This window comes from Typopeltis vanoorti, chromosome 15 (genome assembly GCF_054136105.1).
Source record: "Typopeltis vanoorti isolate ZY-2024b chromosome 15, IOZ_Tvanoo_1.0, whole genome shotgun sequence".
NCBI lineage: Eukaryota > Metazoa > Arthropoda > Arachnida > Uropygi > Thelyphonidae > Typopeltis > Typopeltis vanoorti.
This window is the reverse complement of record NC_143563.1, coordinates 96337737-96352342: the sequence shown is the minus strand read 5'-3', so window position 1 is coordinate 96352342 and position 14606 is coordinate 96337737. Positions and strand designations below refer to the sequence as shown.

The 14606-nt window shown below is 33.2% G+C and overlaps 1 protein-coding gene across 2 annotated transcripts in view; it reads right to left on the bottom strand.

The window, feature by feature from the left end:
• The window catches only part of LOC150099006 (homeotic protein ultrabithorax-like), a 47187-nt gene extending 39583 nt beyond the window's left edge, over window positions 1-7604 (bottom strand). Inside the window, exon 1 of one of the 2 annotated variants that reach the window (XM_090404729.1) lies at window positions 6874-7604. In XM_090404729.1, coding sequence (XP_090260855.1) covers window positions 6874-7351 — 478 coding nt within the window. In that variant the 5' untranslated portion in view covers window positions 7352-7604. The remainder of the gene's footprint in view (window positions 1-6873) is intronic. The other variant, XM_090404731.1, reaches the window with a different exon arrangement.
• Between the last annotated feature and the right edge of the window lie 7002 nt (window positions 7605-14606).

Sequence of the window (14606 nt, the reverse complement as noted above, 5' to 3'; positions counted from 1 at the left end):
ACTTTTATTATTTTTTGGTTTTTTATCTATAATCATTTCAATTCTTTATTAAGGTCTACATCAGCTCATGCTTCAAAAGCGAAATTATTACCACGGCATTTAGATATATAAAACATCAATAATTTATCCATTTATGTCCAAGAACTCTATATCCAAGTTTATTAAACAGTACTATGGAAATTAGCTCCACTCTAGTGTTTGATACCAACTCAACAACCATATGTTCAGGTTGTTAAACATAAAGATCAAAACAAATAAAAATAAAACTACATTAAATGCTTTTAAAAAAGTTTTTATACACGAAAAACTATTCTACATATTCTGCGATCAGATTCCGTTGGTATTAACCGATGTTTGCGATTAACAAGAGAATGCTTCATTACACTGTGAGTGTGTTCCGTAGCAAATGAGTAGAATGCATAATTCAGACAGGAAGCGAAACCCCAGTGGAGACAGACGTATCTGTAGCTGCATTAGAAGTGCCGATGATCCCTTATTAAGTGGGTGGTAACTATACTTGATTAATTGGACTAATGAAAATATTTCGGAACATTCGCAATTAGCTTCTTTCTTTGCTTGTACTGTGCTACCATGACGTAGGATGCTCATTAAATAAATGATGTATTTTATGCAAATTTAACGAAGGGAATGCTTTATTGTAATCATACAATCAACACTTAATTACTGTAGTGTGGATGGTTAAGTCCGCTTCTAGAATAACGTTCTTCTAACACGAAAATTTTGGGCAACTTTAAAACGCGAATCCATGAAAGAATATTTCGAGAATCCACGAAAAAAAAAAAAAAAAAAAGATATTTTTCATCTATTCTATCAGTCTCGACAAGACACAAGTCACAACGATCCAAACTGCGCATTAGAATTGAGATTTCAGAACATAATTCGATCTCAAGTTAGTGATCACACGTTCTTGGATGTGTTCATGATTTAGTTTTGGAAGTAAATGTAGAAACATTTACAATGATATCATACCTACTATTGTACAGATCTTTGAGGGTTACTTAGTTTAATATGTAGAAGGTGAAGCAGAAATTAGCCTTGAAAGAAAATAAACTTGATCGCAACGCGTGTGGGTAAGTTTCTTTTCAAGGCTGGCAGCCGAAGAGATAGATGAAGTGTTGGTTCTGTATAATGAAAAATGTCCGTGATATAATGGCTTAAAACATTAGCACAGATGTTTTTTTACTAATGTTTTATTATGGTTTTAGTATCCAGATGAGCAGTGGTCGTTAATTCCACAAACTAGGAATATTCTGACAAAAGTTCAGTAGCCGATTTATAAAGAGTACAACAGTAGTCAATGACTCTATTTGAACTTAGCATTAGTCATGGGTATTTCTGTGATATAATCTCTGATATATAAGTGTCAACATGGTAGCCTCTAAGTTTTGTTAGCAATCTTTTTAGACAGCTCAAGGTTTTTCGCCCAACTCTAATACACGTTTCAACCACAATATACCGACTTATCTTCCTTAATATAGAAGGACTAGCATGCGTGTCAAAATTAATTTAGTCATGACTATTGGATCTAAATCAAAATATCTTCTATTTTTGGCTGTCCCTCCGATTAAATTACTGTTTTTATTTGTGTACATTTGCTTCGTTTTTATCCAGTAATTCATTGAATTTATAGACCATTGACCCTGTAGCAATGAAACCAAAATCTATACTATGGTGTCAACACAATGTTTGAATTTTAGTATCATTAGGATGGAGATCCATCCTAAAAATCCGATGCCTTAGCGTTATTTCTTTTCATTGATTGAATTAGTATAGAGGAATAAATTTTGGCGACTTACTCTGGATTTTTGAACAAATGACAATTTTATTTAATTAAAAATTTTCAGATAATTTCAAATTGCAAAGCGACTTCATACAACTTTCTAAAAAAATAAAAGTCTGAATTCCGATAATCAGTGTTAAACCGATAATGATACTTAGAAAAAGCAGATGTTATCTCTTTACCACCTATAATAAGAACGCATTTTCCTAAACCCACTCAACGCTACCAGTATCTTTAATTTCTCGTCCACTCATTAGTTCAAATATTATGTTCCTGCCGACCAAAGCACTCTTAACATAAAGAAATATCCATCCTAATGATACTTGCCGTAAAAGAGCATAAGATACAGAAATTAAATCCTCACCTGTTTCTTGTTATTGAGAATTACAACATCCCAGCAGAACAATAAACGTAAGTGACATATAAATAATTAAAAAGAAATTCTTGGTAGGCTGGAAATTCCCCTTGAATCAAGAAAATTGCGCTAGAAATACAGCATAAGCAATGTTCGTTGCGTGTCCGTAGCTTTTAAATAAAAATAAAAAAAAATTACAAACTCTACTTGTATCAAGTATGGTGACGTATTTCATTCTCCCTCCTCTGTCGAAAGCATGTACTTGTGGTTTTTTTCCACGGGGTAACTATACCACGTTGAACTGATCTTTGTTCGTTTTGCGCATCTTTTCTCTAAAAAATTTATCAGTGGTCAATGACAGATATCAAATAAACTGTAGTCAGTTATGCAGCAAACAAGATCCGTTAAATATGGACAAAAAATATGGCGATGAAGTTGAATAAACAAGCTATGCAACGTAAGTTTTTAACTGTTAGTTTTATGACGTTATTTAAATATAACTACATTATAAAATTTCGCGCATAAAGAAATTGTTTGGCTTCAAATAATTTAGCGTTTTCAACAATGAATTTGCTCATTCCATTATTTTTTCATTGTTCAAAAATTAGAGTAAGTATTATTGTATTCTTGGAGAGACATTGTTAACATCGTATTCTTGTGTAGTAGAATATAGTCCATTGGTGTATAATGTTACAAACAGAACTGTTGAGTTTATAAGACATTTTGTTCTTAAAATAGTTGTTTCTAGAAATGTTATTAAATGCCATTATAAAATAGTTATTGTTTTTTTTTTAGAAATATTAATCTAAAGTTAGCATTTCAATTTAAGTTATGAAATTAATAAAAGCATGGTCACTTCCAATTATTTTACTAATAAATAAAACCAATAAACCAATTCAAAGCACACAAAACGAGTATAATAACTGGATATAGTACGTTAAGAACTTATCCATATCGAGTCTAATAAGTAGCTAATTCACAAATGGATATGGGCATCCACTTTTAACTTATAATTTTATGTGTATAACTTTGATTTTGAAATCACACCTAATCTCATTATTAAACATTTTGGTATGATCATGAATAAAAGCCAAACGATGAATTTGATGCATCGAATTCATAAGCCTTTCACACAATGAATTGTCATACGTTCTTTATATGATGTCTTTTAAATTATTCTTTATATAACAATTGAATGATTCTTAATAATAATAATAATAATAATAATGATAATAACAATAATTATTATTATACATCGGTTACATAAGTTGCATTATTATGTTCTATAATAGAACATAACGTTTTTTTTTTTTTTAAGCGTTTTAACATTCTTGATAACAAGACTAACCGTAAACCTCGTTCAAACACATCGAATTTGAATAAGAATGTTTCGGATTAGTACAATGTAACGAAGTAGTGAGATATCTACATCTCGAATAGTTTTAAAATGTCAACAAAACCATTACTATTTCAGTTGTCTAAAGAGTGCAGCCAGATGAAGCCAGGGTTAAATAATTTATGCCGATTGTTTTATCTTATTTATCTATTTTGAATGCGCGCGCACTCACACACACACACACCTTTCATTTTCTTTCTTTTTTTCGAATATCATAGAAGATGGGTGTGCAATCATAAAGAACTCTTTCTAACTTGGGGGATGGGAGGAAAACGAAAACGAAATCAACGCCAAAAGTGAAGGAGCCCCCATTTAGAAAATACGTCACGTTTAGAGGCGCAGGTTTCCATCAGACTTAGGTAGTAGTTCCCGCCGAGATTCCAAGCTACGATCGACATTGTTTGGTCCACTAGAGAGAACAGCCTTGGCAGGTTAGAGATAAGGTTTGGGTGATGGATAGTACTCACTTAGACACACAGAAGATACTATTTCTCTGTGCTCTGAATGGATGTACTTCAGTGGCAATAGACAGACAGCCAGACAAGAACAATAAGTCAGACAAAGCAAATCTCCGAATTCTTGTAATCTTATGATTCTGCATCGCTAACTTCGATAATTACCTTTAAGTCCGAATGAAAAGAAACCGGATATAGTGGCAGTATTAAAGAAATAACAACACCTTTTGTATCTTAGCCAGTAGATTGTGATCATACGATACACACAACAATGATAGCCAATAACAAAGAGTAATGGAAATTCTTGTTGGTTGTGTCGGTAAACATAAGAAGAATGCAGTCAGTCGACTAACTTCATTGTTGAAGAAATTTATTAAAATTTGTGCTTCTATTGTTGTCGATTTTGTTTTCAAATTAATCGTTGATTTCTTTACCTCAACAATAAGATATCTATGATTGTTGTCTGATGATATCATTGTTGAGTGTGCTTCCTTGTGCATTGCTTTTAACAATTAAATTTCAACAATTAAATCACTATGCTAATGAATAATAGCTTTCAATAACCAGAGTATACTCAAAGCATGTGAAATTACTACCTATTACACAGTGACAGAAAATATAATTCAGAAAATTAGATATTGCATGATAAAACACATCATGCTACAGAATTCAGTTCTCCGTATTATCTTTGAATTAAGCTCTGTTTTATGAGTTAAATAAAATAAATAAAGTAAATTAAATAAAGTAGAGATTAAAGCATAATATAGTGTATTGGCACGAATATATGAACCATAACTAGAAGGATGCAACGTATCCTTTTAATTATGATTGTTGTTATGATTATTCTGTCCTGTTTGCTTGTATAACCTTCTAATAACACTTCTTCCATTAACTATCAAGAAATATGTTTATTAACTAGTAAACAAAGTCGATATAATAGCAAAATTCGCCAAATGACAGCATCAGTGGTTATTTTGGCAATACGAAGAGTGTACACTTCTTAGGAGAGATTATATACTCTGTCGCACCACACACACACACGATTTTATTAGTTAAAATGATGATACACAAATCTGTACGAAACAAAATAATACAAAACTATGTCATCTGCTATCCATGTACATCAGTTGATTCCCGAACAAATTTGCGTTGTTCAAATGGTATTATTAATAGCAATATAATTTATTTTGAAATTTATTCAAGTGTAATATTGAAAATTATATCCAGTACATAGAATACATCAAATAATAATAATAATAATAAATTTATTTGTGATATCATCATCCAATCTATCATTATTTATCATATGTCGAAATACATCATTTAGACATATGATAAATGTCTTTCGAAACAAAAAAAAAAATTAATCTGATGTGAAGATTTAATCTTAGATTAAAATCTCGGGATTTTTACCTGATAATCAACCTTGGAAAATAAAATAGATTTTATTTCCTATTTTGAACTTCAATACAGTGAGACATATTCAAAATAAATAATTGGTTCAAGTTAATTCAAATTTCAAATCTTAAACCTTTTTATTTAAAATTTGGATTTTCCTAATATGATATGAAGCATAGTTGATTAGTAAGGTTAAGAGTTTGGTCATAAAGGGTGTTAAAAAAAAAAAAAATTCATTTGCGGAATGGAGCAATATTTTTCTAGACTTCGATTTCTCCTGCCCATTTCTTGGAATATTATTTATATATATACTTTTTATAGCAGATGATTTCCACTATACATTTGTGAATAATCAGCAGTAGAAGCAAACCTAAATAGCTCATCTTGATTTTATACACTTTATGTTCTTGATAGCGCGGACGAAATGGTATCTGAGTAATATTATGATTAGTAAAACCTGTAGAATTTTTTAGATGATGGGGGGGGGGACATTAAATTATAATTATTATCATTATATTCTAGGCATGCAGTTCATTCCATTACTGGTATACATTCATTTCGTGTATCATTTTATAGACAAAATGGTATATTTTTATTCGACTAGAATATGTTTAATGTACTTTTAAATAAATATTTTGGATTGGACTTTTTTAAAATGTATTTTTTTCGAGTGATGAATTCATCGAGTATATAATTTTTAACGATATGAATTTTTAAGTCTTACTAACTACTCAGTTTATTCGGATATTTCTTTACTCAGTTTATTCGGATATTTCTTTAGAATTATTCGGATTAGCTGTGTTTTATGATGGACTTTTTACGCCATTAAAGACTTCTTTGTTTTATCTTTAAGTTTAAATAGATGTCATTGTTTCCTCAACCATGACACCATCACTATCCCCCCCCCCTCGACCACCATTATCTACCTAGCACTAAACAAGTGCAATTGGAAAGTGGGGTGGTCCTCTTTTCACAAGCGATGAAATACTGCCTCCATTAAAATGATACAACGGAACCTCTGTTAAGTGGGTTGTGATGGGCTAGTGACAAGAGCTTTAAAAACACTCTCCCCCCCCCCCAACCAAAACTACCTTCACGTAACAGCTGAGATTTGGGAGGTATTATGGGGAGGGTGGAATAGTTTTTACGATCAGAAATCTCGTGCCGAAACTTTGACGTAGAATGACTCTCTCTGTCGACTCCGGCAGCTTTCACTACTACAGCCATTCAGGTCAAAGCGGCCCTTGTTGAGAGTTTACGATCTAGGGGTGCAATAAGAGCGTTATTTAAAAATGGAGGGCACGCAGTCCTAACGCCTGCTAAAAGAGAGAGACCGCTAAAGATCCACAGAAGAAGCGATAGAGGAAACAAAACAGGGAAGGAGAAAAGGGTCTCTTGCTGAAAATAGATCGTTCTACGGACATCAAAAAAGTCTGTATTTAAAGAAGGACATCAAGAAACGACTTACACCAACCTGCTATGGCCATCCACGGATAGAAGGCGTTAGCTGGAGCTTGTGCCATACTTGCGGGTGGGTTTTGACAGCATGTCGTCCAGGCATCGGTAACACGGGGTGTTGTCGGATTGTCAGTAGGAAAGGAACGCATAGGATCGCTGCTGATGGTCGTCGGTCGAACGCCAGTCAGAGAACCCGACGGCCAGTTCGCCATTTCTTTTACGGCCTGGTTGAAACCATTCTGTTCTTTGGCCAAACACTCCGGTTTAAAAATAGTGGAGGCGTCACTGACCGCCGAGTAGATCTTGCACGCGGATGCTGCTGCTGCTGCTGTCGAACTGCTGCCGTCGGCGTAGCCGGAGTCGTGTGCGGACCTGGCCGCGCTTGGCTGAGGATACGGCGGCACAAGAAGACCTTGCGGAAAACGATACGGTTGATCGGCCGTTCCTTGGCTATTGTAAAAGCCGCTCTGATCAAAGTAGGAGTTCATGATTTGCAGCAACCACCCTTGAGCCTTTCCACATCGGCTTTTGAATTTGTATTTTTTACTCAACTCAACGTGTTGGATTAAATTTGGCCATGGCCGCTACGGCACCTCTCTCTGCAGGGTGTTCCCGGAAAGCCTAGATGGGCCAATCAGGATGCTTGCTGGAAGACGTAGAACTCTCCTCTCTTAGTTGTATCCTACCGCCATTGAAACACGCGGTCTCGTGTTTGCTTGTCAGCATGCATTTTTTTTTTTTTTTTTTAACATAGTCGTTTGGAAGCCTAAATACACTCCGATAAATATTTCGTTGCATTACGGTTTAGTTGCTATGAAGATACGTCAGTTGACACACAGCCGTTGGTTATAATTATCAATGTCTGGTAGGAGACGTGAACTTCGCTTTTGCGTTATTTTTTTTCTTCTTCCCTTCTCTCTCTCTTTCGCTCGCTCGCCGAATTTCAATGTTCATATAGGGCTGGCCATTCTCAGGCCTAGCAATGCGTCACCCTGTCAAGTTTGGCTCACTGATACATAGCACTGCTAGCGCGATCTGAGTATTGGAAAGAGAGAGAGAGAAAGAGGACGCCCCAATCTATGTGTGTGTGTGTTCTGTCGATCTCTTTCTGTCTGTCTCTCTTGCTCGCTTAGCAGCAATAGCTAAGTTAAATAAACTAAAAACTGTTTTCTAGCACACCAACGTAACACAAGTCTCAGATCTCGGTTTGAACGCTATGGCGGACGAAGGTAGGGTTAATGGGAGCAAATGACGCAGCGTGTTATAATAATATAAGTTTAAGACTTCACATATCACTACCGGTGACGGATAATGATCATAAATGCTTCAGTCAACGTTTCTGAGTGTGGCCATGCTGTGAATACTAAGACATAACAATACCGTGTAGGAAGGGTTAAGTGCTCAATAAAGAATTTGGAGAGTAGTAGCGAAGAGAGGCTGAATGTGATTTTTATGGGATGACTTAGCTTCATTTAACACTATGTATCCGAACCCCCCCCCCCTTTGAAATATCAGGAGAGTCTAATCACTCGACGCATATAATGTTTGCAAAGTCTGTTTATTTTATCTGTCTTAGCACAGGTATTTTATGGTATAATAATGTCTCAGTTGACTCAAGGTAATAGCTATTAGGAAGGTAATGGGCTTTTAAAGCGACGCCTGGTGATTGTCGTTGCAAATGAATACTAGGAGAAACCTTTCAACGGAACCCCTCATTGGTGGATATTTAAATTATCAAGTGTTTAGCTTTCTAGTAGGTGGTTGGTTTCTTATCTAATAATACAACTTTATTTGATGCAATCATAAAATTTAACTCACTAAATAATTGTACGAGTTATCCTACCTTCCCTTCCTATAGTTTGAAATAAAGGACTAGGACGCCAGCTCCCTACTGAACACCGTTGATAACTGGTACTCGCATTCGGAAGTTGTATCATAAAATACAAAACAGACGATAGTCGATGTTAATTTAGAAGATGCATTGATTTATCGTCACTAGATGAAGATTCTAGTGAAGAGAATCATCTGATTTATCATCACTGATAAATCAGATGATTTATCAGTGATGGTAGATTAAGTTACCACATGCATAACACGATGTTCACAACAATAATAAAATGATAATATGATTATAAACATTCATATATTTATGAAATTTAATAAGTTTCTACTTTAGCATAATTATTGTCTCTTCAAGCAACTGCGAATAATGATGCCCATGATGATGGCAATTAGTGTGTGATCACAGTTTCCTCATGAAGATGGTGATCATCCTCATTACCGCAAAAGAGATCTCGTAAATGCTTACAGTTAGTGCGTGTTAACTGCTGCAATACAGTTTTATTTTTAATAATACATATTATTCGAATTCGGTACCAATTTAGATTCATCTTCTCAAGTGTTGAGGAGTTTGAAGTTTGTATTACTTCTCACTAGATATTATTATTGTGTTTTTCTTCCACATTATGCTGCTACTAGCAATCACAATGACATAATAAATGCACTATAGTATAAGGTCCAATCTCTTGTGAATGTCTGTTTTAGAATTATATTAACTAGTTCATTATTTTTTATTGATATAAATATTATTTCTCTAATATTCCAAATATAAATCGTTATATAATGTGAATAAATATCATAAATACGAAATAAATTATTATATTTTAAATTTTAATGAACTCTCTATACATGTAAAAGCATACTTTTTTTTTCATTCCGAAATATTTCACAATTAAATAAATATTAAACATAAACATGAATAAATCGAATTCAGTTCAAATTTAATAGTTATTTTATTGAAAGTTGTCCTTATAGTCCTTATAAGGACTGGCTTAAAGGGGCGAGGCAATAATGCTTTTCATCTTCCCCGTTATCTGTAGAGGACAGTGTAGGGATAAGGTGTTATTAAGCTATTAAAGCTCTGATCATGGCAGGAGGGTAATAGCAATAGCCGAGCCTCAGTTAGAACTTCATTAGCTACAGCATTGCCATCCATTACCCTCCAAGGGTATTGGATTCTTCAATCCATCTCAATTGAAAGTTGTATTTATTTATTGCGTAATTTATAATATGAATAGATATATTAAAAATTTAAAGGTGTCTGAATGAAACCCAAAAATTAAAAAAATATATATGGAAATAAATATATAAATTACTACTTATATTATGTTTGATTTTTATAATTTTTTTTTATTGAGATTCAATAGGAAATTTGTTCACTCATACCGAATCTTTCATTTATGCTAGCTGCGTATCAACTTTATGTCGGTCAAAATGTCACCTATTTTCACAGCAGGTAAAATGTGGCATAATAACCGGGAAAAGTTAACCTCGGTTTTGGCGCCCTTTATTTATTTATATATATTTATATATATATATATATATATATATAGTGCAATAAATATTATATTATACCTTGGATATTTTAGGAGGGAAGCAGTTACTTAAAGATTTATCTATTTTTAAGTAACTTCCCAAATAATTCATTATTCAAGAAAAAATCCATAATCATTAATGCGAAAAAAAAATACACTTAAACAGCAAACTCAATATGATATTTGAAGACAAATTTCTAAACGCTGGTAATACATTTCTGTAGCATCAAAAGAAAATTGATGTCTGCTTCAAAAAATGCAGACATCAATTGTGCTCATTTGTTTTATCTATACATGAAGGTAAAATTTCCTAGAAAACCACACGAAATTGAAATATGTGATCTTCGCTCTTGTTTCCAAAGGATAATTAATCACTTTTATTATTTATTATTAACTCCAGCCGTGTCAAAATACACAATAAATAAATAATTAATTTTTAAAAAATCATAACATTACTTTATTGTGGCTCCTTTATTAGTCTATCTCCTGATGTATTTGAGATGATAACCTTGAGCAGAATAATCATACATACATGGTTTGAATACAATTAATATAATTAAGTACAAAAGGCACTTACAACCCACATGAAAACCCCACAGTCTGAACTCTGCATTGTAGAATTCCTTACACCGCCCAGTTTACTGACTTCAGCTATTGTTAAATGTGAAATTATCAAAGCCCTTATTTGTACAAGTATTCAGCGTGTTAACTGCTGCAATACAGTTTTATTTTTAATAATACACATTATTCGAATTCAGTTTGTATTGCTTCTCACTAAATAATATTATTGTGTTTTTCTTCCACATTATGCTGCTAATAGCAATCACAATGACATAATAAAGGCATGAATAAATACTTGTACTGAATACATCGTTAAAATGTTGCAACTTTAGATTTAACAATTCTCAAAAGTCTTTAATATTGAGTACAGTAGTATCTCGCTAATCCGAACCTCTTTAGTCCGAACTGCGGTTTGAAAAAAAAAAGTTTTATTTATTACACATCATTAATTTGTGTGCTATTATTTTTTATTTAATAATTATTATTTTAACTATTATTATTCATTTTATTATTATCACAGTACAGTATTTTTTCATACTGTCGGTTGTACAGTTATATTGTAGGCCTATTTTGATTTATTGCGTGTTCACGTTTGCTTTTTTATACTGTACAGTACGTACTGTATTGTAGGCATGAATCACCGCTGTCGAGCGTCATGGAATAAACTGTGGCCTTCTAGAATTTACGAAGATAACTACGGTGATACACAAAAAGCAGAAATTCAAAACATGCATAATTTGGTTAAAAATATAAATCCAGATGTTGAAATTTCACAAACAGATGTTACGGAATGGATTACAGGTAGAACCGAAAGTGAATTCGAAATCAAATCAGATGCTTAAATTATAAATATGACGCTACAGAATGAATTAGCAGACGATGATGACGATAAAGAAATCAAAGAAAAAAAGTAAAAAGTGAAGAGGCAATTGGCAGTTTTAATATGTGTATGAATGGGCTAAGCAGAATGATACGCCATTCTACAAAGCTTTATTGCTAATGCAGCTCCGAGAAGAAGCATTCGAAAAACGTTTAGCTTCCAAGAAGCAAAAGAAAATCAGTGACTTTTTTACAAAGAAATTAAAAAAAAACTTTTTTTTTGTGTGTTGTGTACAAGAAAGTTCTATTTTTTACTGAAGTTAAGTTATGTACTGAACTATGCAATTTTATTAAATCAGAATCCTCAACCATACAGGTACAAACTAAATTTTTTACTAAAATAAACTTGTGTACTGTATTATTTTTTACGTTTTATATTACAGTATAGTAGCATTTTTTCTATCAGTTAATTCATTTATTTACAGAATTAAATTGATTTACCATTAGAATCTGATTATTTTTGTCTTTAGCGCTAGTTATTGTTGCCTCTTGTTGGGGGGGGGGGAATTCGCTAATCTGAACGAGCGCGGTTTTTATTAGTTCGGATTAGCGAGATACTACTATATATTTATGTTTATTTCGGCTTAAGACCTAAACCCAAGTTCAATTTACTTAAATATTTATTTATTTGAATCACAATCAATGAAACACGAATCACAACATACGTTTGGTTGCAAATTTAATAAATAATCTACATTTAGAACTTTTATTGATGTCTAGGATAGAAAATAATAATTTTTTTTCTTAAAAATCGATAAAAAATAAAAAAAATTCTGAAAGTAATTAAAGATTCCGATTTGCTGTAATATTTTTAGATGTACAAACATTAATGCGAATTCAAATTTGAAATCACATTATATTACACCCATCATGGTAGTTCTTATTTACATTTTATTTTAATTGTAATTTAGAAAATCACTTCGCTAACGTTGAAAATTTGTATAAAGATAATGAAAACAATAATAAAAACTTCTAGGATTTCAATATTTTAATGCAGTGAAAAAGATGGATAGAAAATAAGTCTCCAAAGGATATCGTGTTGTAGTATAGCGAATAATTTTAAAGCATAATTGTTAGATTATAACGTTACTGGTGAAAGCCGTTAAATCTCCAAAATGCGGTGGAAATTACGAGCAGGGTTCGCATGACTCGTACCGTAGTTACTGAGCTGAAGCTCCGTAAAGCGGGAAGTCCAGAGTTTGATGAAGGATATCAAGAGGACTGGCTAGTGGGAGGGGGGGGGGACTCCAAATGTCTTATTTCATGTACAGAAAGTGTATAAGCTTCCTTGTACTTAATACATCAAAGATATATCATGTTTCTTTAATTTAATTCTTTATTTAAAGTAATTTTTTCTATTTTATTTTATTTGCTTGTTTTTTTTTTTTAATTTTTAATTTAGTTTTAATTTTTATATATTTTTATAAATCTTCCAATTTTATATATATAGCATAATTATACTATAAGGGAATATCTTCTTAGGGAATATAGGTTAACATTAAATTTTTTTTATTACTAATAAAGCGCTTAGTTATTCTGAGCACTGGATGTTATAATGTTTAATACTCATGAGCTAATATTTGAAAATATATCGAATTTTTTAACATCCTTTGAAAATACAGTGTAGGAATCATTAGGATTTTTCTTTTAGAGGAAACGATTGTTTTCAACCCAGACTTTTGTTAATTTAAAGCTGCTTCTTTAAAATTAGAAGGAAAATTTCAATTTTGTTTGAAAAAAAATGCGATTTTCTCTTTTTCTTGAGAGAAAAATGTATTTTTACCAAACTGATAAAACACCATTTATTTTCTTAAATTAATCAAATAGATATTCTGAGCAATTAAAGAAAAGACGGAATCGGGGGTGATGGTTGGAAAGAATTGATGAGATGATTAATACCCTTGGAGAGTAATGGATGGCAATGCTGTAGCCAAATGAAGTTCTAACTGAGGCTCGGCTATTGTTGTTACCTTCCTGCCATGATCAGAGCTTTATAGTTCAATAACACCTTATCCCTACACTGTCCTCTACAGATAACGGGGAAGATGAAAAGCATTTTTGCTTCGCCCCTTTAAGCCAGTCCTTATAAGGACTATATAAAAGACAGAATCGACCGTGAGATGCGGTGATTAATACCCTTGGAGGGTAATGGATGGCAACGCTGTAGCCAATGAAGTTTAACTGAGGTTCTGCTGTTGCTTTTACCCCCCCCCCCTGGGGCGCTGAGATTCGAGGGTTTTGAGTTCGCTCTTTTAAGGTTTTTGCCTTAAGGGAGCAATTTGAGTCTCTGGGGAAAGTGTTCTCCGCCACGGCCCGCTGAGGGGCTTTGTCGGTGAATGCTTTTCTTCGGAATATGAGCGGTTCTGCTCGGTGGTGGTGTGTGGGTGGAAGGCCAACGCTGAGATGGACGGTCTTCCGCCCACGATTGAGTGGCCTAGGGATCGTCCGAATTTTTAGAGACGGCTTTACCTTTAAATATGGCAAAGCTGTAGCCAATGAAGTTCTAACTGAGGCTTGGATATTGCTGTTATCCTCCTGCCATGATCAGAGCTTTAATAGCTCAATAACACCTTAACCCTACACTATCCTCTACAGATAACGGGGGAGATGAAAAGCATTCTTGCTTCGCCCCTTTAAACCAGTTCTTATAAAATGAAAAGAGCATCAGACGTGAAATTTTGTTTCATTTCGATCAATGCAGAACCTAATTATTGAGAGAATGTGTACCTTTTTTACCATTTTTCGTACAAATAAGTCATTCAGTTAAATTATTATTTATGAAAAAATAATAAATTTTAACAAACACCAGGTGGCAATCAAGAACTAAAGGGTAGCTGTAGATTGTCACAGAAAGAATACGTAAACTATGTTTACAAATATTACGAATTATTATTTTTACGGCTATTTTGCCTGCTTTTGTTTAGGAGTG